At 52.6% G+C, this 19,677-nt stretch overlaps 2 protein-coding genes across 3 annotated transcripts; both read left to right on the top strand.

Annotated features, from left to right (window-relative positions):
- Positions 1-809: 809 nt before the first annotated feature.
- Positions 810-2,519, top strand: TMEM86B (transmembrane protein 86B). 2 transcript variants are annotated; one of them, XM_061173916.1, is made up of 3 exons: positions 810-893; positions 1,217-1,463; positions 2,137-2,519. In XM_061173916.1, the coding sequence occupies exons 1-3, from the start codon at positions 810-812 to the stop codon at positions 2,517-2,519; spliced, it is 714 nt and encodes a 237-aa protein (XP_061029899.1). The 2 variants fall into 2 exon arrangements, with proteins under 2 accessions (XP_061029899.1, XP_061029900.1); XM_061173917.1 differs by having other exon boundaries at positions 819-893; positions 1,220-1,463.
- Positions 2,520-3,795: 1,276 nt separating this feature from the next.
- On the top strand, positions 3,796-18,920 carry PTPRH (protein tyrosine phosphatase receptor type H). Its single transcript, XM_061172528.1, is given in 14 exon segments — positions 3,796-3,860; positions 4,283-4,476; positions 7,833-7,950; positions 7,952-8,097; positions 9,574-9,652; positions 9,769-9,816; positions 15,450-15,540; positions 16,183-16,273; positions 16,539-16,615; positions 16,713-16,847; positions 17,214-17,336; positions 17,542-17,702; positions 18,552-18,687; positions 18,795-18,920. Coding segments are annotated over 14 exon segments (1,590 nt in total).
- Positions 18,921-19,677: the final 757 nt, after the last annotated feature.

Genomic DNA, 19,677 nt, shown 5'->3' with positions numbered 1-19,677 from the left:
ATTGGGCTCCTCACGCTGCCCGCTCTGCTGTGGGGACTGCTGGGCGCCGCCCGGCCTCACCTGGGCCCCGGTCCCAGCGAGCCGTCCCCTGTCCGCACGCGCAGGCCCCGGGAGGTGTGGTGAGTGGGCTTCCAACCAGCCCCCTTCCAGCACCCCCTCACCTGCCCAGCGTGTTGCAGAAGCCATGTCCCCGAGCCCTTTCCCCTTGGTGGAGCAGTGGTGGTTGGGGGCAGCCAACCAAGCCAGACAGGTGGGCGCCCAGCGGGTCCATGTCTTCCAACGGAAAGGTGAACATACCAGGTGCGCTGGCGGACACGCGCGGGAAGCCTTCCCTGGAGCTGAGGGCTGGCACGGCCTCCTGGTTCAGCTCCTTCCTGTTGGTTCAGCAGGCGTTTGTGGTGGGGACTCCTGAGGGAAGGCAGGGCCGAGGACGGCGAGGGGAGGAGGGAGTCTCCCGACCTGTCCCTGGGCTCTGGCCCCCTGCCCTTCCCCCCGGCTCATGGAGGGGAGGGCATTGAGATTCTGCACCCCGTTCCCTTCTGACCTGCCAGGCACAGCACAGTGGGAGGGGCATTGGCAGCCATGGCTCCCTAGGCAAGGGAGGAAGCCAGGGGCAGGGGGCTGTGGAGGAGGAGAGACCCCTGGGTCCCAGTGGGCACCTTATCAGCAGGTGCCAGGCAGGGCCATCCCCAGGGTGGGGGCAGGATCTTCCTGGGCCCTGTTATCAGTCCCAGAGTCCACAGGACACTCCTCGGGTTAACGTGTAACCACACGCCATCCCCTCCACCCCCAAAGCCACCGGTGCCCACATGCAGGCCACTTGGGGTGGGTCACACGTTGACATGGACACCGGGGAAGAGGGGCTGCCTGGAAAACCTCGCTTTTCAGCTCAAGTGAGAGCCACGGAGTGGGGGGTGGGAGCTGGGCCTGGGCTTCTGGGAACCCACGTGACCTGGAAGAACTGGGGGGCTGGGTTCTTTGGGGTTGGACGTCCTGGTCCCTGTGCAGCTGCCCCCCTACCCTGGACAGCATGGCTGGCGTCCCTGGGTGGGGGTGGGGTGGAAGCCCTGACTCCCAACTCCTGGCCGGGTGAGGCCTGACCCCCAAGGGCTGGGAACTGGCTGAGACCAAGGCCAGGAGGGTTCCGGAGCCTGGTCCCAGGGCCTGGGGGCTGGGCTGAGTTCCAGTGGCTCAGCGGCTCCTTTGTCCCCCGAAGCAGGCGCATGTGGGCAGGTGGCTGAGCCCGTTCTTCCTCACCTGTGCTGTCTACTTTCTCCTCTGGAGCCCTGAGAACCAGCCGTCCTGGGTCGGTGCCCTGATCAAGTGCCTGCCCATCCTCTACCTGGTGGTGGTCCTGTGGACCGTGTACCCCGGCGGGGGCTACAGCTTGCTCCTGCAGGGGGCCCTTCTCTGCTCAGCTGTGGGGGACTCCTGCCTCGTCTGGCCTGAGGCCTTCCTCCACGGTGAGAGGGGCTGTGCTGTGTTGTCCCTTCTGGACCCCGGCGGGGGGCGGGGGGTCCGGGGTGCAGGGGGCGACTCCCCAACAGAGCCCCTGCCGAGTGCTTGAGCCAGTTGGCATGCAAAGGCACTGGGAAATGGATGGCAGTGAGGGAGACATACCCAAACCTTGGCCCCCGAGGAGCTCTCCTTCCATGAGGGCGCGGGCAGCATTACCTGAGGCTGTGTGAGTGTCCAGGGGTCACAGTCCTGAGTACGCTGGTCAAGGACAGCCTCGCTGAGAAGGTAAAGTCTTGAAGCGGGTGCGGGGTACCAGCCAGGTGCCCTTCCAGGGAAGGCCCTTCCAGGCAGAGGGGCAGCAAGTGCAGAAGCCCTGGGGTGGGTGTGCCTGCTGGGTGAAGCCGACTAGGGGCTGAGCAAGATGGGGTGTCAGTCGGTGGACGGTTCTGAGCAAAGTAAGGAAGGAATGCAGTGCGCGTTTTTAGGTCATTCTGGCGCCAAGAGCGGGAGGAAAGAGGACCACCAAGGAGGCCAGCGTTGTAATCCTGGCAGATGGGGTGGTGTGGCCAGGGTGGGAGCTGGTGCTCGGGGACGGCCCTTTTCCTCAGGCTCTGAGGGCAACGAGCTGATGCCGGGAAGCGGGGTCTCAGCAGGCGCACCCACCCCTGTCTCCTCCAGGCATGGCTGCCTTCGCCGTGGCCCACCTGCTCTACCTCTGGGCCTTCGGCCTCACTCCCCTGAAGCCTAGCCTCCTGCTGCCTATCCTCCTGGCTTCCATCCCATATTATGGCCTCCTGCTTTGGCACCTCCCGCCTGACATGGTCCTGCCCCTGACAGCTTACTCCCTGGTCCTGGCCGCTATGCTGTGGCGTGGCTTGGCCAGGGGCGGGAGTACCACCTGGGGCGCCCTGCTCTTCACGCTTTCAGATGCCATGCTGGCCTGGAACATCTTCGTCCATCCCCTGCCCCATGCCCACCTGGTGGTCATGACCACCTATTACGCTGCCCAGACCCTCATCGCCCTGTCGGCCTTCCAGAGCCCCAGGCTCAAGTCCAACTGACTAGGGGCTGAGGCAGGCAGACGTCCACCCCCCTCCTCCCTCAAGGACCTGGGCCCCCAAGACCAGTGAGGCCAGAGAAACACCCTTGGGGGTGAGAACCAGGCCCCCAGACTCCCATCTGCCGGTGCCAGTCTATCTGGAGACGCAGAACTGTTTCTGGAATTCCGAATCCACCGCCATGTTCCCACTGCCTTCCCTCGGTTCTGATTCCAAATTCCAGGCCCCTCAACCAGACCCACGTTGGGCCCTCCCCAGCCCCCTGCCTGCTTCTGTAATCCCACGTGGTCTCCATGTGTGCCTGCCCCTTCCCTCTGGCCCGGGTCTATTTTTCTGTTGCCTAAGTAAAGTGGGTGTTGAAATGGTGACATCTCCATTATTTGGGGAGGGGTGGGAAGGGAGGGGTGATCACAATAACAGCAAGTGGTTCATTTTCCTTTTTTTTTCCCCCCACAAAATTTACCATTTTAACCACTTTTAAGTGTATGATTTAGTGACGTTAAGTACATTCACAGCGCTGTGCACTGAACACTTGCTGTGAGATCTACCCTCGGAACACGTTTGTACGTGTACAACGCAATGCTGTTAACTGTACCCACAGCAGACTCCCTGTGGGCCAGTCCTGGTGCCCAGGACTTAGGGGGTATGGAATAACCAACCGCCCCCCACCCCGGGCCCTTTGATGGTGGTGGGGATTCATTATGCTCACTGCACAGATGAGGATTTTACAGATCTGAGGCCGGAAGGAGACTGGTCAGTGTATTAGTTTCCTGTGGCTGCTGTCGCAAATTACCATAAACTGGGTGACTTAAAACAACAGATTTAGTCTCTCACAGTTCTGGAGGCCAAAAGTCCAAAATCATAGTGTTGGTAGGGGTCCCCTCCCTCCAAAGCTCTAGGGGAGGGTCCTTCCTGCCTCTTCCAGCTCCTGGTGGCCCCAGCCACATTCACATGGTATTCTCCCTCTGTGAGTCTGTCCTCTCCTGAGGACACCAGTTGTTGGATTTAGGGCCCACCCTAAATCCAGGATGATCTCATCTCAAGATCCCTAATTACATTTCCAAAGACCCTATTCCTAACTAACATCACATCCATAAGGTGATGGGGCTTAGGACTTGGGCATATCTCTTTTGGGGGTCACAGTTCAACTGACGACAGTCACATACAATACCAGGAGAGGAGAGGGTTGAGGAGATGAGGAAACTCAAGAAGAGACTTGGAGGAAGGGGTAGGTAGCAACACGGTGGGAATAGAGTACTAAAGAAGAAAGAACCTGGGTATGGCCCTCGTCCTGGCTGTGACCTTGGCAGCCCACTGCCCCTCTCTGGGCCTCAGGTTCTACATGTGAGGACAGAAAGCAGTCAGAGCTGCTCTCCAAACCCTGCTCAATTTCTACAGACATGATGTGCTTTTAGGGACTCTTACAGCAGAGAGGAGACTTCTACATCCATGATGTGATTTTTTTAGGGACTCTCATAGCAGAGAGGAGACTTCTACATCCATGATGTGATTTTTAGGGGCTCTTAGAGCAGAGAGGAGACTTCTGCATCCATGATGTACTTTTGGGGACTCTTATAGCAGAGAGGAGACTTCTACATCCATGATGTGATTTTTTTAGGGACTCTCATAGCAGAGAGGAGACTTCTACATCCATGATGTGATTTTTAGGGGCTCTTAGAGCAGAGAGGAGACTTCTACATCCATGATGTGTTTTTAGGGACCCCCCAGAGCCCACCCTTGGTTTCTAGTCCCTGCCTCACCTTCAGGCCAGGATCCCCACTCACCATAGAGGAAGGCCTCAGGCCAGAGGAGGCAGGTGTTCTGGGTGGGGGTGCCCTGCTCTTCACAATCTCAGATGCCACGTTGGCCTGGGATGACTTCCTTCAGCCCCACACCCACTTGGTGGTCATGACCACCTCTTACGCGGCCGAGGTGCTCATCACTCTGTCAGCCGTTAAGGGTGGGAGACTCATGACAGACTAACTGGGGGGTGGATAAAGTGAGCACCTTCTCCGCTCCTAAAGGGCCCCCCAGAACAACCTTCCACCCCAGGGAAACGTGCTAAAGGAGCAGTATTTCCAGCCTGCATCTGTCTAAAGCCCATATTCTGGTTTTTTAAATTGAGATATAGTTGACATAAAACATTGTGTACCTTTAAGGTGTACTGGTGTTGATTTGATACATTGATATGTCACAATATGATTACCCTGGTAATGTTAGCTAACATCTCTATGGCATCACATAACAACCTTTTTTTGTGTGTGTGGTGGGACCAATTAAGATCTAGTCTTTTTTTTAAACTTTGGGTTTATTTATTTTATTTATTTATTTATGGCTGTGTTGGGTCTTCGTTTCTGTGCGAGGGCTTTCTCTAGTTGTGGCAAGCGGGGGCCACTCTTCATCGCGGCGCGCAGGCCTCTCACTGTCGCGACCTCTCTTGTTGCGGAGCACAGGCTCCAGATGTGCAGGCTCAGTAGTTGTGGCTCACGGGCCTAGTTGCTCCGCGGCATGTGGGATCTTCCCAGACCAGGGCTCGAACCCGTGTCCCCTGCATCGGCAGGCAGATTCTCAACCACTGCGCCACCAGGGAAGCCCCCAAGATCTAGTCTTTTAGCAACTTTGAAGTTTATGATACAGCATTGTTGTCTGTAATCACTATACTGTGACCATGTTCTGTTTGGAGGCATTTATATCCAATTCCTGAAAACGTTATGATCGCAGCTTTATTGAGATACTCTTCATATACCACCAACTGCCCACTCAAAGTGTGCATGTGGTTTTTAGTGTTTTCACAGTTTTGCAGCTATCACCACAATCAATCTTAGAGCATTTTCATCACCCCCAGAAGAGACCCCGTGCCTTTTACAAATCACCCATCCCCTCCAGCCCAAGGAAACCACTAGCATAATTCACTTTTTTTTTTTTTTGCTGCGCCGTGTGGCTTGCAGGATCCCCGACCAGGGATTGAAGCCGTGCCCTCGGCAGTGAAAGTGCAGGGTCCTAACCACTGGACTGCAAGAGAATTCCCCATAATTCATCTTTAAATGTTGGTGTTTCCAATCATTTGGGTTGTTTTCAGTGGTTTTTTTTCTTTTTTCTTTTAATTTTTTTTAAATTGAAGTATAGTTGATTTACAATGTGTTAATTTCTGCTGTACAGCAAAGTGATTCAGTTATACATATATATACATTCTTTTTTAAATATTCTTTTTCATTATGGTTTATCCTAGGATACTGAATATAGTTCTCCAGGGACTTCCCTGGTGGTCCAGTGGTTAAGACTCCTCACTTACAATGCAGGGGGCGTGAGTTCGATCCCTGGTTGGGGAACTAAGATCCCCCATGCCCTGCGATGCAGCCAAATAACAAAAACAAAAACAAAAAAACGTCGAATATAGTTCTCTGTGCTATACAATAGGACCTTGTTGTTTATCCTTCAGTGTTTCATGATGATAAACAATTACGACTCTGCACTCAATTCCAGTGTGGGGCTTGCTCCCCACACCAGCAAGCCAATCTCCAACACCAGCTGGGCGTCCTACAAGTCAACTCAGTTCTGACACTATCCCACAGGTTAAGGACTCAGTCCTGCAAGACTGCCACCTTTTACCCCCCACCCCCACTTCAGATTCCAATCACAAGCCCAGGTTGTTAACCTGTGCTTCTGGCCAACTGGCTATAAATCAGAGGTTCCCAAGACCCCCCTCCTCGGGTTGGATTAATTTGCTAGAGCAGCTCACAGAACTCAGAAAAACGTTTTGCTTACTAGATCACTGGTTTATTACAGGATGTAACTCAGCAACAGCCAGATGGAAGAAGCACAGGCACAGGGCAAGTTGTGGGGAGAGGGCACAGAGCTTCCACGCCCTATCCAGAAAGTGTTCCTCTCCCCAATCTCCACGTGTTCACCAACCCCGCAGGCTAACTATAGATTGAGACTAGGCTGGGACCGGGTGGCCTGACCCCTACTTCAAGGTCACTCCCTCCAGTCCCATTTCCACCTGGCGCTCTGGCCACACAGAAATCCCCCCAGATTGCCCCCAGCCCTCTCCTCCCTCTTAGCCCTGACATGGGCTCTCCCCTCTGCCTGTGATGACTTCCCAATGCAGTTCTTCACTTGACCAAACCCTGCTCTTGTATGAAGACTCAGCCCCAATGTCACCTCCCACTAAGGGACAGATGCTTCCTCGGTGCTCTCACCATGGCAGCCCACTTCATGTCACTCTGCGGTTACCTTCCCAGTCTGCCTCCTCACCACAGTGTAAGCTTGGCCAGGGCTGGAAGAGGCTGTTTGCCCTTGGAGTCCCCGGTGCTGGTTGAGCCTGTGGTCCTGCCTGCAGGAAGCCACAGGTGTTGGGTAAACACCTGCAGGCAGGCAGGGAATTGCTTCAAGATGGTGAATGACCATGGCTTCAGTTCTTGAACCACACAAGGAGAGGAGAGCATGGAGCAGAGAGACTGATGTCCACTGAGCAGCAAAAATAGTGAGAAACTCCTGGGAAGATTGAAGGGGGTTGTGAGCTGGTGGTGGAGGGGTAGAGAGGGTTGGCAGCTGGAGCGGGCTAGAAAGAGGATAGCCACGGAGTCTGTAAAAAGAGAGTGTGGCCCCTCCTGGGGGCAGGCCCCACAGAACTGAAAACATACAATGTTTTCATACATACGACTGAAAACATACAATTCAAGCAACATTATTTTTAACAGCCAACAAGGTGGAAACCCAAATGTCCATCAGCTGGTGAATGGAGAAACAAATTGTCATCTATCCATAGAGTGGAATATTATTCAGCCACGAAAAGGAATGGAATATGGACTTTGGTTGATTATCATTGTGTTCATCAATGGTAACATGTGTACATTTTGAGGATGTTGACGATGGGGGAGGTTATGCATGATGGGGGCAGAGGGTGTATGGGAAATCCCTGTACCTTCTGCTCAGTTTTGCTGTGAACCTAAAAGTGCTGGTGAAAATAACTATGTCATGGGCCAGCAAACGTTTCCTGTAAAGGTCCAGGTAGTAACTTAGATCAATCAGACCTGGGAGCAATGAAGGTGAGTGGACTCCAAATCCCATCAGGCCATGGGGTCATGACTTCATGAGCTGCAGTGACACAGAGAGTCCAAGTGCTCATGGGAGTTGTAGTTTAAGGGGGCATGTCTATTTGGGGACAACAGATAATGAGGGACGAAGAGGTATTTTGATTTGGGGGAAGGAAGGGATAAGCTATTTCTCAGAGACCTGGCCCGACTGGTGAGGAGTGGGGAGTTGGAAAGCCCCCCTGGACGGAGCCTACTGATTCGTCTTGTCCCCTCCACCCAGCCCCGGACCCCGTCACCATCACCGCCTGCATCAGCGCCTCGGGGGGCCACGGAGTCATCCTCACCTAGTCCTGCCCCCTGGGAGGCTATGAGGCCTTTGAGTTGGAGGTGGGCGGCAGCGGGACTCCAGGACAGCTCCTCTTGTGGGAGAGGCGTGTGGGTGTCGGGGCTCAGGCCGGCTCAGTCCTACTCAGCCACCATCACGACCGTCTGGGATGGAATGAGGGCCCAGTCTGCCTCCGTGACCTGCCACACCGAGAGCACAGGTGAGCAGAGCCCCACGGGGACAGAGAGCTATTGATACAATGACATTCTCTCCAGACCCCTTCACGCCCTGTTGTGAGTCTCACCAACCCATGGAGTCCTTTTTGTTTGTGTTTTATTTCCTGCTTTCTTTAAACAGCTCTATTGAGTTGTAATTCCTATAACATACAATAGTTCACCCATTGAAAGTGAACAGCTCACTGGCTTCTAGTATATTTGCTGTATTTGCAACCGTTATTACCATCAATTTTAGAATATTTTCATTAACCCATAAAGAAAAGTCATCTCCTTAAGCCATCACCCCCTAATTTCCCCAATCCCCCAATTCTGTCTCTATAGATTTGCCTCTTCTAGAGCTTTCCTAAAAATACAGTCACACAATATGTGGTCCTCTTTGACTGTCTTCTCTCACTTAGTATAATGTTTTTAAGGTTCATCCACTGTTCTAGTGTGTATCAATGCTTCATTACTTTTTATTGCCAAAATAAGATTTCATTGTGTGGATAGACCACATTTTGTTTATCCATCTGTTTGATGGATCTGTTGGGCCATTTCTACTTTTTGGCTATTATGAGTAATGCTCTGAACATTCGTGTGCATGTTTCCATGTGGACGTATGTCTTCATTTTTCTTGGGTGTATACCCAGGAGTGGAATTGTTAGATCATATGGTAAGTCCGTGTTTAATCTTTTGAAGAACTGCCAAATTTTTTTCCAACACGGCCGCGCCACTTTTCACCCACCAGTGGGGTATTTGAAGAAGTTTGAACCTCACACTCAGGAAATCTTTAATCATGTACCATTGACCGTGGTCATGGGCCTCCCTGGGCCCTGTCAGCCATTTCCTAGGAATGAAAGCCTCTTATGAGGTGGGGTCTCTGATCTGGAGACACTGGAGTTTGGTGTACTGATAAATGGATGCTCTTCCAAACTGGGCTCCGTGGGTCCCACTGTCCAGGATTCTTTGGTTTAGCAAGAAGGGTCTCTGAGAACACAGGTCCTCTTGGATCCTGGACTGGATCACTCTCTCTGATGGGGAGCGGGGGTGCTGCCCTGGGCATTGTAAGACGTTGAGCAGCCTCCCCGGCCTCCACCCACTAGATGCCAGTGGCGCCACCATCGCAGCTGTAACAACCAGAAGTGTCTCCAGACATTGCCCGATGTCACCTGGAGGGCAAAATCGCCCTCTCTGAGAACGACTAGTCTAGGCCAAATTGGGGAAGACTCACTCTCTAACAACCAGGTCTCCTGAGAAAGTGATGCCGTTGGATCAGGCTCCTCGGGAAGTGAGGACCTAAGGGGAAGAGGTTGGGTGGGAGGTAGGGCTCTATCCAGAAGCTTCCTCCTTTCCCTTCTCTGCCCGCGAATCTACCCTCTAGACCCTCTGATCACAGTCTGGGTGAGGACAGAGGTAGGGGAGGTGGGACAGCAGGAGAGCAGACCTAGGCTCTCACAGCCCTCCACGCCTCCTTCCCCCAGGGGCCATCGTCGGAGCCATAGTCGGTCCCCTTCTGTTTCTCATCCTGGTGGGCCTGCTGGTTTTCTTCCTGAAGAGGAGGTGAGACTCGGCGCAGGGCTCATCGGGCGCCAGGAGGGAGGGGGCCTGGGGAAAGATGGGGATCCGTGGTTCTGGCCTCACTCCCCAAGCCTTTCATCCCCATGTCCTTTTCCCAGGCATAAGAAGAGTGAGAAGAAACCAGCACCCAGGGATCTGGTGTTCAGGTGAGTGGGTTTGGGGAGCATCCAAAAGACTCACTGTCAGGTCAAATCCGGCTGGTCACTGTATAGGTCAGAGGGCAGGGCCAGGGAATCCACCCACACCAGCCTCAGATCCCCCCTGCGGCAGGGATCGCAATGCCTTCACCTCTGCCCACTCCCTAAGCAGCCTGGTCCGGTGGCTGTGGAATCTCTTTCAGTCTCAGTTCTGGGACTTCCATTCATTTATCCAAAAAGACATTCACTGAACCCCTGTTAAGTGTCAGGCACTGTTCTAGGTGCCGAGGAAACTGGCTGAAACAAAGATTCCTGCCCTTGTGGAGCTTACATTCTAGTACAAGCAGCCATTAATAAACAAGATGATTGGGAATTCCCTGGCGGTCCAGTTGTTAGGACTCCACGCTTCCACTGCAGGGGGCATGGGTTCAATCCCAGGTCGGGGAACTAAGATCCTGCAAGCCGCACGGCGCGGCCGAAACAAACAAACAAACAAACAAACAAACCAAGATGATAAAGAACGTGATGCTTACTTGGAGACAAATAAAGCAAGAGGTGGAGGCAGGAAGGGTGGAGGAATATTTTAAATAGAGTGTCCAGGAGAAGCCTTACTAAGAAGATGAGTGAGACGAAGTCATTTGAGGACAGACCTGAAGCAAGTGAGGGCAAGAGCCCTGTGCCCATCTGGGGAAAAGGCATTCCAGGCAGAGGGACCAGCAAGTGCGATGGCCCCGAGGTAGGCACAGGCTTGGCGTGTTTGGAGAACGTCATGTGTCCCTGAGGCTGAGCAGAGTGGATGAGGCGGGGCGGGGGCGGGGGCGGGGCGGCGGGTAGGAATGAGGTCGGAGAGTTACCAGGTGGGATCAGATCAGGTTGGGCCTTGTAGATGATAGTGGGGACTTTGGTTTTATCCTGAGATGGGAGTTTTTGGAGGTTTTCAACAGACCTGTGACACAGTCTCACATTTTTATGAAGCAAAGGCAAAAGTAGGGAAGCAAAGGAAGACATCTGTATATAATCCAGATGTCTGTTATGTCTTGGAGCAGGAAATGGTTAGAGGGAATCAGATTCAAGATGCCGTTTGAGTGTTTGAAGAGCAGACCTGGTTAAAGAATGGATGTATGGTGTGGGATTCAGAGAGGGCTCAGGAGTGAACCCAAGGAATTTAGCCTGAGCCCCAGGGAGGCTGGAATGGCCATTACTTGAGACGGAATGACTATGCGGGGTGCAGGTTTGGGGGAAAGTATCAGGAGCTCAGTGGTGGACACACTGATTTTGGGATGCTTGTCAGACATGTGAGTGACGACAATGCTGAATGGGCTGTTGGATACAGAGTTCCGTGGTTCAGAAAAATGTTTGTGCAAATGTCTTCATCACTCTGAGTCCCCTTTAGGTTGGGTCAATCATCATCAAATCTCTATGTCAGAATGATCCCCAGGGATCAATAGAGGAGAGATAGGCCAGGGAGTTAAGGGATGTTGCGAGACCAGCTGAGATGGCCTGGGTGCAAAAGAAAGAGGCATAAACTGAGGGCATGGCCATCAGAGGCAAGGGCATGGGGGAGAGTAAATACGATGATGTCCAGTTTCTCCTTCGCCATAGAATCTGTCCTGGCCAGCGTCCCGCCCCACTCACCCTGTGACCTCTCCCCTCCTTACCCTGTGTCCATTATATGGCATCTGCAACAAATCAGTGCACCCATTGGATTCCAAGTCTGGCCCCACCTGTATGCTGAGCATCTTGCCCTCCTCAACCTCAACGTGCGTGTTTGGATGTCCCAGCGATGACCCTCGAGGACACACAGGTGGAGATTCCAGGAGGCAGGTGGGAAAACAGCTCTGAAGCTCAGGAGGGGGAGAAGTAGGGACTGGCAACGGAGATTCAAAAATCACAGATGAATGGATGGAAAGCGAAGCTAAGGAAGTGGACAAACCCCATAAGAAGTGTGTGTCCAGTGAGAAAGGGGGGCTCGAGGATGGACTCCCGGGGATGCCCACCTTTTAGGATGGGCAGAGGACCAGGGGCCCACCAAGGAGATGGAGAAGCAGCAGCCAGAGAGGCGGTGATGGAGCAAACCAGGAGAGGGTGTTCAGGAAGAGGGTGGATCCGGAAGAAAGGAAGGCGCGGCCAAAGGTGCTAAATGCTGCTGAGCACTCACGTGAAGGATGGACTGAGAGGTGGCCTTTGGAACTGGTCAAAAGGAGGCAGATAAGATAGGGGACTTTGAAAAGAGTCCTTGTTCCCCTGTAGTCGTGGTGTAGACACCAGGCCGTGGTGAGGGGTGGGAAGGAAGCAGAGAAAACCGGTCAGTGTGAGAAGTTTGAATGTGAAGGTGTGTTTTCATAGGTCTTATTATCGTTTAGGTGTGATAAGGCCAATGGATCCAGAGACAGACACCACTGAAAGATAGTTCATTACAATCACAGATCCCAAGAGAGGGATTACACGTGAACACCAAGCAAGGCCATGCAGAGAAGCACCAGGGTCAGCTGGGAGGTCGGGGAACACCTGAGGAAGAGGCTTTATTGTGGTTTCTGCCGGAAGAAGTGGGCAATCCAAGGCAAACGGGTTGAGTTGGAATCGTTTCACTAGACTCTGATGCACAGGGCCTGTCCCCTGTTCCTGGCGGGGATTCCAGCAGATGGATCCCGAAAGGGGAGGTGGTGAGGGTGTGGATTTAATCAGCTTCTCAAGAAGGAGAACTGGGGAAATCCCTGGCGGTCCAGTGGTTAAGATTCCAGGCTTTCACTGCTGGGCCCGGGTTCAATCCCTGGTCAGGGATCTCCCACAAGCCATGCAGCGTGGCCAAATAAATAAAGTGTGAAAAAAAAACCAAAACCAAAAAAAAAAACAATCACACAAAAAAGAAGGTAAACTGACGAACCTCCAACGAGGGTCTCAAAACTGAGTCAAGACTGTATACATAACATTGTATATATAACACTATACTACAAGGGGAAGAGAGACAAAGAGCTGGAGCTGGAGCCGCAGGAGGTCAAAGGATTCTTTTTTTAATACAAAAGCAAGATTAGCATGTTTACACACAAAAGGGAAAGAGGAGAGGGGAGAGATACAGCAGAGAGGGAAGAACCATGGCTAGAGAGGGCCGCAGGGAACTGGGGCCCAGAGAAGGGCAGTGGTCCTAAGTGGGAGAAGAAATACCCTTTCCTTTTTTTGAGTCAAAACAAATTTTGATTGTGGTAAAAAACAAATAACCTCCAAATAACAAATTTACCACCTCAACCATTTTCAAGTGTGCAGTTCAGTGGCATTAAGTCCATTCACATTGTTGTGCAACCATCACCACCATCCATCCATAGAACTCTTTTTTTTTAAACTTTATTTATTTATTTAGGTCACGCCACGTGGCTTGTGGGATCTTAGTTCCCTGACCAGAGATTGAACCCGCATCCTCGGCAGTGAAATCGCAGAGTCCTAACCACTGGACCGCCAGGAGATTCCCCATAGAACTCTTTTCATCTTGCAAAACTGAAACTCTGTACACATTAAACACTAACTCCCCATTTCCCCCATCTCCCAGCCCCTGGAAACCACCCTTCTACTTTCTGGTTGTATGAATTTGATGACTCTAGGTGCCTCATATAGGTGGAATCATATTTGTCCTTTTATTTGTCCTCTTGTGACTGGCTCATTTCACTCAGCATAATGCCCTCCAGGTTCATCCATGTTGTTGTATGTGTCAGAATTTCCTTCCTTCCTTAGGAAGAATAATATTCCATTGTATGGTTAGACCAAATCTTCTTTATCCATTCATCTATCAATGGACACTTGGTTTGCTTCCACTTTTTAGCTACTGTGAATAATGCTGCTATGAACATGGGTGTACAAATATCTGAGACCTTGCTTTCAATTCTTTTGGATATATACCTACAAATGGAATTGATGAATCAGAAACAAAATCACTAACTTGAAAAGATATCTGCATTCCCATGTTCATAGCAGCATTATCCACAATAGCCAAGATATGGAAACAACCTAAGTGTCTATCAATGGATGAATGAATAAAGAAGGTGTAATATAGGGCTTCCCTGGTGGCGCAGTGGTTAAGAATCCGCCTGCCAATGCAGGGGACACGGGTTCGAGCCCTGGTCCAGGAAGATCCCACATGCCACGGAGCAACTAAGCCCGTGCGCCACAACTACTGAAGCCCGTGTGCCTAGAGCCTGTGCTCCGCAACAAGAGAAGCCATCGCAATGAGAAGCCCTCGCACCACAAAGAAGAGTAGCCTCTGCTCACTGCAACTACAGAAAGCCCATGCACAGCAACAAAAGACCCAATGCAGCTGAAATAAATTAATTTAAAAAAAGAAGGTGTAATATACATATAGAATGGAATATTATTCAGCCGTAAAAAAGAATGAAGTGGGCTTCCCTGGTGGCGCAGTGGTTGAGAATCTGCCTGCCAATGCAGGGGACACAGGTTCGAGCCCTGGTCTGGGAAGATCCCACATGCCACAGAGCAACTAGGCCCGTGAGCCACAACTACTGAGCCTGCGCGTCTGGAGCCTGTGCTCCGCAACAAGAGAGGCCACGATAATGAGAGGCCCGCGCACCGCGATGAAGAGTGGCCCCCGCTTGCCACAACTAGAGAAAGCCCTCGCACAGAAACGAAGACCCAACACAGCCAAAAAATAAATAAATAAATAAATAAATAATTTTTTTAAAAAATAATAAAGATGCTATGATGATCCATGTACAAATCTTTAAAAAAAAAAAATGAAGTAATGCCATTTGTGGCAACATGGATGGACCTTGAGGGCATTATGCTAAGTGAGATAAGTCAGACAGAGAAAGACAAATACGGTATGAGATATCACTTATACAGTAAGTCCCTTACACACAAATGAGTTCCGTTCCAAGACTGCGTTCATAAGTCCAACAAAGTTAGCCTAGGTACCCAACTAACACAACTGGCTATATAGTACTGTACTGTAATAGGTTTGTGATACTTTTCACACAAATAATACATAAAAACAAGCAAACACAAAAAATAAAACATTTTTAATCTTACTGTACAGTACCTTGAAAAGTACAGTAGTACAGTATAACAGCTGGCATCCAGGGGCTGGCATTGAGTGAACAGGAAAGAAGAGTTACTGACTGGAGGAGGGAGAGGAGGTGGGAGATGGTAGAGCTGAAGGAACGTCAGCCATAGGAGACGGAGGGCGAGCTGCAATTTCACTCACGCCTTATGTGATTGGACATGCGAACACACATTCGCGTCTTTGGAAGTTCGCAACTTGAAGGTTCGTATGTAGGGGACTTCCTGTGTGTGGACTCTAAAAAAAACTCGAGGGAATTCCCTGGGGGTCCAGTGGTTAGGATTCGGTGCTTTCACTGCCAGGGGCCCGGATTCGATCCCTGGTTGGGGAACTAAGATCCCACAAACTGTGCGGAGTGGCCAAATTTAAAAAATTTTAAAAACCTCAAACTTGTAGATACACAGAACAGACTGGTGGTTACCAGAGGCAGAGGGTGAAATGGGTGAAGATGATCAAAGGTACAAACTTCCAGTTATAAGATAAATAAGTCCTGGGGAGGTAAAAAAAGAAAACAAAATCCTTTTCTTTTATCCCAAGCGCACAAGGTTAAAGGAGGTTATGTGCCCCTCTTCCCCCACAGCGTCCCAGGGGACATCCTGGCTGAAGACTTTGCCGACCACATCAGGAAACACGAGAAGGACAGCGGCTGTGGCTTTGCTGAGGAGTACCAGGTCGGGTGAGAACAGAGGGGGCCGAGCCGAGCCCCACGTGCCCACCGAGACCTTTCCACTCCTTTGGGATTGAACAGAAGCAGGGATACATACTTGGTTGGCTCATACAGAAATTCTCAGCCATGATTATCCACCTTTTTGACTCACTGAACTCTTACTGTAGTGTTGGTTGGATGGGTTAATCCTAAAGCAGCACCTTGGCTTTCCCTTGACCCCTCCTCTCTCACCTACCTCTCCAGTCCCCATCCTCCCAAATGCCCCCCGGGGATGGTGCACACACTCATCCTATTTCTTTTTTTAAAAATAAATTTATTTATTTATTTATTTTGGGCTGCGTTGGCTCTTCGTTGCTGCGCGCAGGCTTTTTCCAGTTATGGCTCGTGGGCTTAGTTGCTCCGCAGCACGTGGGATCTTCCCAAACCAGGGCTCGAACCCGTGTCCCCTGCATTGGCAGGCAGATTCTTAACCACTGCGCCCCCAGGGAAGTCCTACTCGTCCTACTTCTGTAGGTGCTACAGAATTCCAGGGTGTAAGGGGTGAGTGGGGTGTCACTTAGGAAGGCAGAGGGAGCAACGCGGGTATCCCTGGGGGAGGGCAGAGAAAATCCAGCACCTGTGCACCCTCCCCTCACTTCGCCCCCAGCAACTGGCCCTGGAGGACCACAGCCAGTCCCAGACGGTGGCCTCAGCTCCGGAGAACAGCGTCAAGAACCCTTACAGAAACGTGCTGCCCTGTGAGTCATGAGCCTCTGCTGACTTTGTTCTCAGCCGTGACTTTGTCAACACCCCAGGCCTGACCCCTGCCCCTTATTCCCCGTGAGGGACAAAGCTCTTGCCCCCGTGAGCTGAGAAACCCCAGGCCGGCTCCTCCCGCCCGAGGTCCCTCAGCCCCTCTCCCAGCTCCCCTTGTCTGTGTGCAGCACGACGTGTCGGCGTGACCTCTATCCCCGGGTCTCCCACCCTGCCCCCTGCATCGCTAATGCTGGCCTCTTCCCCTAGATGACTGGTCCCATGTGCCCCTGACGCCCCTCCCTGGGGAGCCGGGCTCCGAGTACATCAACGCCAGCTGCATCCCTGTAAGGCTGCGGTTGGGAGCCGGGAGGATGCTGAATGAGCCTCGGAAGACGAGGACCAGATGAGGCGGGACGTGACCTACCTGTTTTCCTCACCCAGGGTCTCTGGAGCCTCCGGGAGTTCATTGCAGCCCAGGGCCCCCTTCCCCACACTGTGGGCGACTTCTGGCGCCTGGTGTAGGGGCAGCGGAGCCCCACACTTCTCATGCTGACCAACTGCATGGAGTCTGCCCGGGTGAGAGGACACCTGGGTCCTGGGTGCTGACCCCTGAGCTCCAGCCCGTGACCCTGCCCCAGACACTGATCCCAGGGTAGCCGTTGACCTAGACCTCACTGATTCCCTCCACCACGGCCCCAACCTTCCTGTCTCCCCCAATCCACCCATTTGTCCACTTACGGGGTGAAGCTGATCTCAAGGACCTTGGGAAAGAAGAGTCCTCCCGGCTGGGATGAATCTACACCTGGCTGCCCGTGGGTCCTGCCTTGTCACCAGAGCAGGGGGGATTCCCCGGCACTGAATACAAGAGCCACCCTGCGGAGGGGCCCCAGGGAAGGTACTCTGGGGCCTCCTGTACTCTGACCCGCCCCAGTCTTCCCCCAGGTGAAGTGTGAGCATTACTGGCCTCTAGACGCCCAGCCCTGCACCCATGGGCACCTACAAGTGACCCTGGTGGGTGAGGAGGTGATGGAGAACTGGACAGTACGAAACCTGAAGCTCCGGCACGTAAGCCCCCACCCCACCCCGTCAGCCCCACCTTGACCCTCCATTCCTCCCCCATGATATTCCAGGCAGTCCCCTCCCCAGAGCTCCCCATGAAGTCTAAGCTTCCGCCACTCCCACAAGGGACCACGATGTGCCCCAGGGATGTCCCCACCGGTCAGAAACCAGCCCCCGGGTCCTGAGCTCCCCCCAACTCCCCTCCCTCTAGATGCAAGAGCAGAAGACTTTATCTGTGCGTCAGGTCCACTACGTGACCTGGCCAGACCACGGCGTCCCCCACTCCCCAGACCCCTTGCTGGCCTTCTGGAAGATGCTCCGGCAGTGGCTGGACCAGACCGTGGGGGGAGGTCCCCCCATTGTGCACTGCAGGTGAGGACCAGCCAGAGCCCTCTGCCTGTGAGGAAACCGCCCCCTTGGGGCTCAGAAACCAGGGTTCTCTGGGTCCTTAGGAACTTCTAGAGGAGGTGGAGGAGATGGGGAGGGGACGGAGAAGATGGAGGCAGAAGGTGAAGGGGCGGTGATGCAGGTCGAGAATGATGATAAAGGTGAAGAGATGGGAAAGAAAGAAAAAGAGGTAAAGGAGGAGGCATGCATGGGGAGAAGGAGGGGGGAGGGGTGAAGAGCAGGAGGGAGAGGCAGCCAAAGGTTTTAAGAAACATTTAAAACAGCTCCTTGGGGGAATTCCCTGGTGGTCCAGTGGCTAGGACACAGCACTTTCACTGTTGAGGGCCCAGATCCCACAAGCTTCACAGCGCGGCCAAAAAAACATTTTTTTTAATAAAAAATAAAATAAAATGGTCATTTTCATGTTTAAAAAGTTTTTTTAAATGACAAGCTTGGGAGCTCATCTTCTGGTGTGTGAACCCTAGCTCTGTCACTTACTAGCTGAGTGGCCTGGGACAATCGACTTCACCTCACTCAGCCTCCATTGCCCCATATGTAAAATGGGCACGCTCAACTAATGGTTCCTACCTCTTAGGAGTGGGAGGAGTGAAAAAAGCACATAAGGCACCTGGAACAGGGCCTAGCAGATAGATAGAACACAGAGCATAGTCATTTGTTATTACTTCCTACTTAATTAAGTAACCCCCACTTAACACTGTAGCCTCCAGAATAGTCTCACTGAACACCCTGACCCCTGGGTGCTCCAAACACAGATCCCTCCAGTCAGCTGAGACTCCCCCCTCCCGTGGTCTGACCCTTCTTGTCTCTGCCTAGCGCTGGCGTGGGCCGCACGGGCACCCTCATTGCCCTGGATGTCCTGCTGCGGCAGCTGGAGTGTGAGGGCCTCATGGGGCCCTTCAGCCACGTGATGGAGATGTGAGAAAGCCGGCCACATATGGTGCAGACTGAGGTGATGGGGACCCTCCGGCACAGGGTGAGTGGGGTGGGGTGGGGCCCCAGAGGAAAGCAGGCCGAGGCTCAGTAGCGCACCCTCACCTGCCCGTGCTCTGTCCCCAGGCCCAGCATGTGTTCCTGCACCAGTGCATCCCTAGGTTTCTGCAACAGTCATCCCCAGTGCCCGCTGAGAAGGGGCCCACCTGTGAGAACCTGCTTTTCGAGAATGTAGCTCCTACAGAGGCCTAAGTTGCGGGAGGGCTGAGACCCCAGCCCATCTAGACTCAAATTCTGCATCCCTACTTCAGCCCAGATACCTGGACCCCTGGGACAGCAGAGGCCTGGGGTCCTACACTCCTGGGCCCTGCAGGAAGAGGGGACTGGCAGCCTAAACTCCTGCTTTCCGGAGGGGGAGAGAGGTCAGGTGGGAGCCCAGATCCTGGATTTCCAGTTCCTTGAAGAAGGAGAGGGATGGGATCTAGGATTTCCTTGTTGTTTTTTGAGGGGGGAAGAGGCTGCAGGGTCTCAAGGAAACAAGCTGAATTCTGAGGAGGAGAGGAAGTAATGAGGGTCCAGAATTCTGGCTACCCAAGGAGCAAGGGCAGGCCAGGCAGGATCCTGCCCATATTTTACTCCAGAAACTAAATCATCAGTCTTCGAGGATCTGAGGTTTCCCTGCAACCCACTGCCTGTACATATTTTTTCTTTTATCCCATAATTTATTAAATCACTATTCTCCCCAGAGACACTTGCCCCATTGGATTTCTGGGTCTGGAAATAATATTGGGGTGGGTTCCTGATGTTTAGGTACTGAGGCCAACGTCCTAGGGAGGAAACTAGAGGGACTCACAACTTGCACCTGAAAAATGTAGGTTTGGACAGTTGAGTCTCTCGGAGAAGGCTGTAGGTCTAGGGTCTGGGCAGTGTGGACTCGCTTCCCTGGAGCTAGGAGCATGGGGGCTTGCCTTCTGGGCACGGCCTTAGGGGAACTTAGAGGGTGGAGTGA

Source organism: Eubalaena glacialis, chromosome 18 (assembly GCF_028564815.1).
Source record: "Eubalaena glacialis isolate mEubGla1 chromosome 18, mEubGla1.1.hap2.+ XY, whole genome shotgun sequence".
Taxonomy (NCBI): domain Eukaryota; kingdom Metazoa; phylum Chordata; class Mammalia; order Artiodactyla; family Balaenidae; genus Eubalaena; species Eubalaena glacialis.
Note: the sequence above shows the minus strand (reverse complement) of the source record. Positions and strands in the feature narration are given on the sequence as shown.

Coding starts and splice junctions, on each gene's coding strand:
- TMEM86B (XM_061173916.1), top strand. CDS start 810: ATGCAGGCCACTTGGGGTGGGTCACACGTTGACATGGACACCGGGGAA. Junction 894..1,216: donor AACCTCGCTTTTCAGCTCAA/GTGAGAGCCACG, acceptor TGTCCCCCGAAG/CAGGCGCATGTGGGCAGGTG. Junction 1,464..2,136: donor GCCTGAGGCCTTCCTCCACG/GTGAGAGGGGCT, acceptor TGTCTCCTCCAG/GCATGGCTGCCTTCGCCGTG.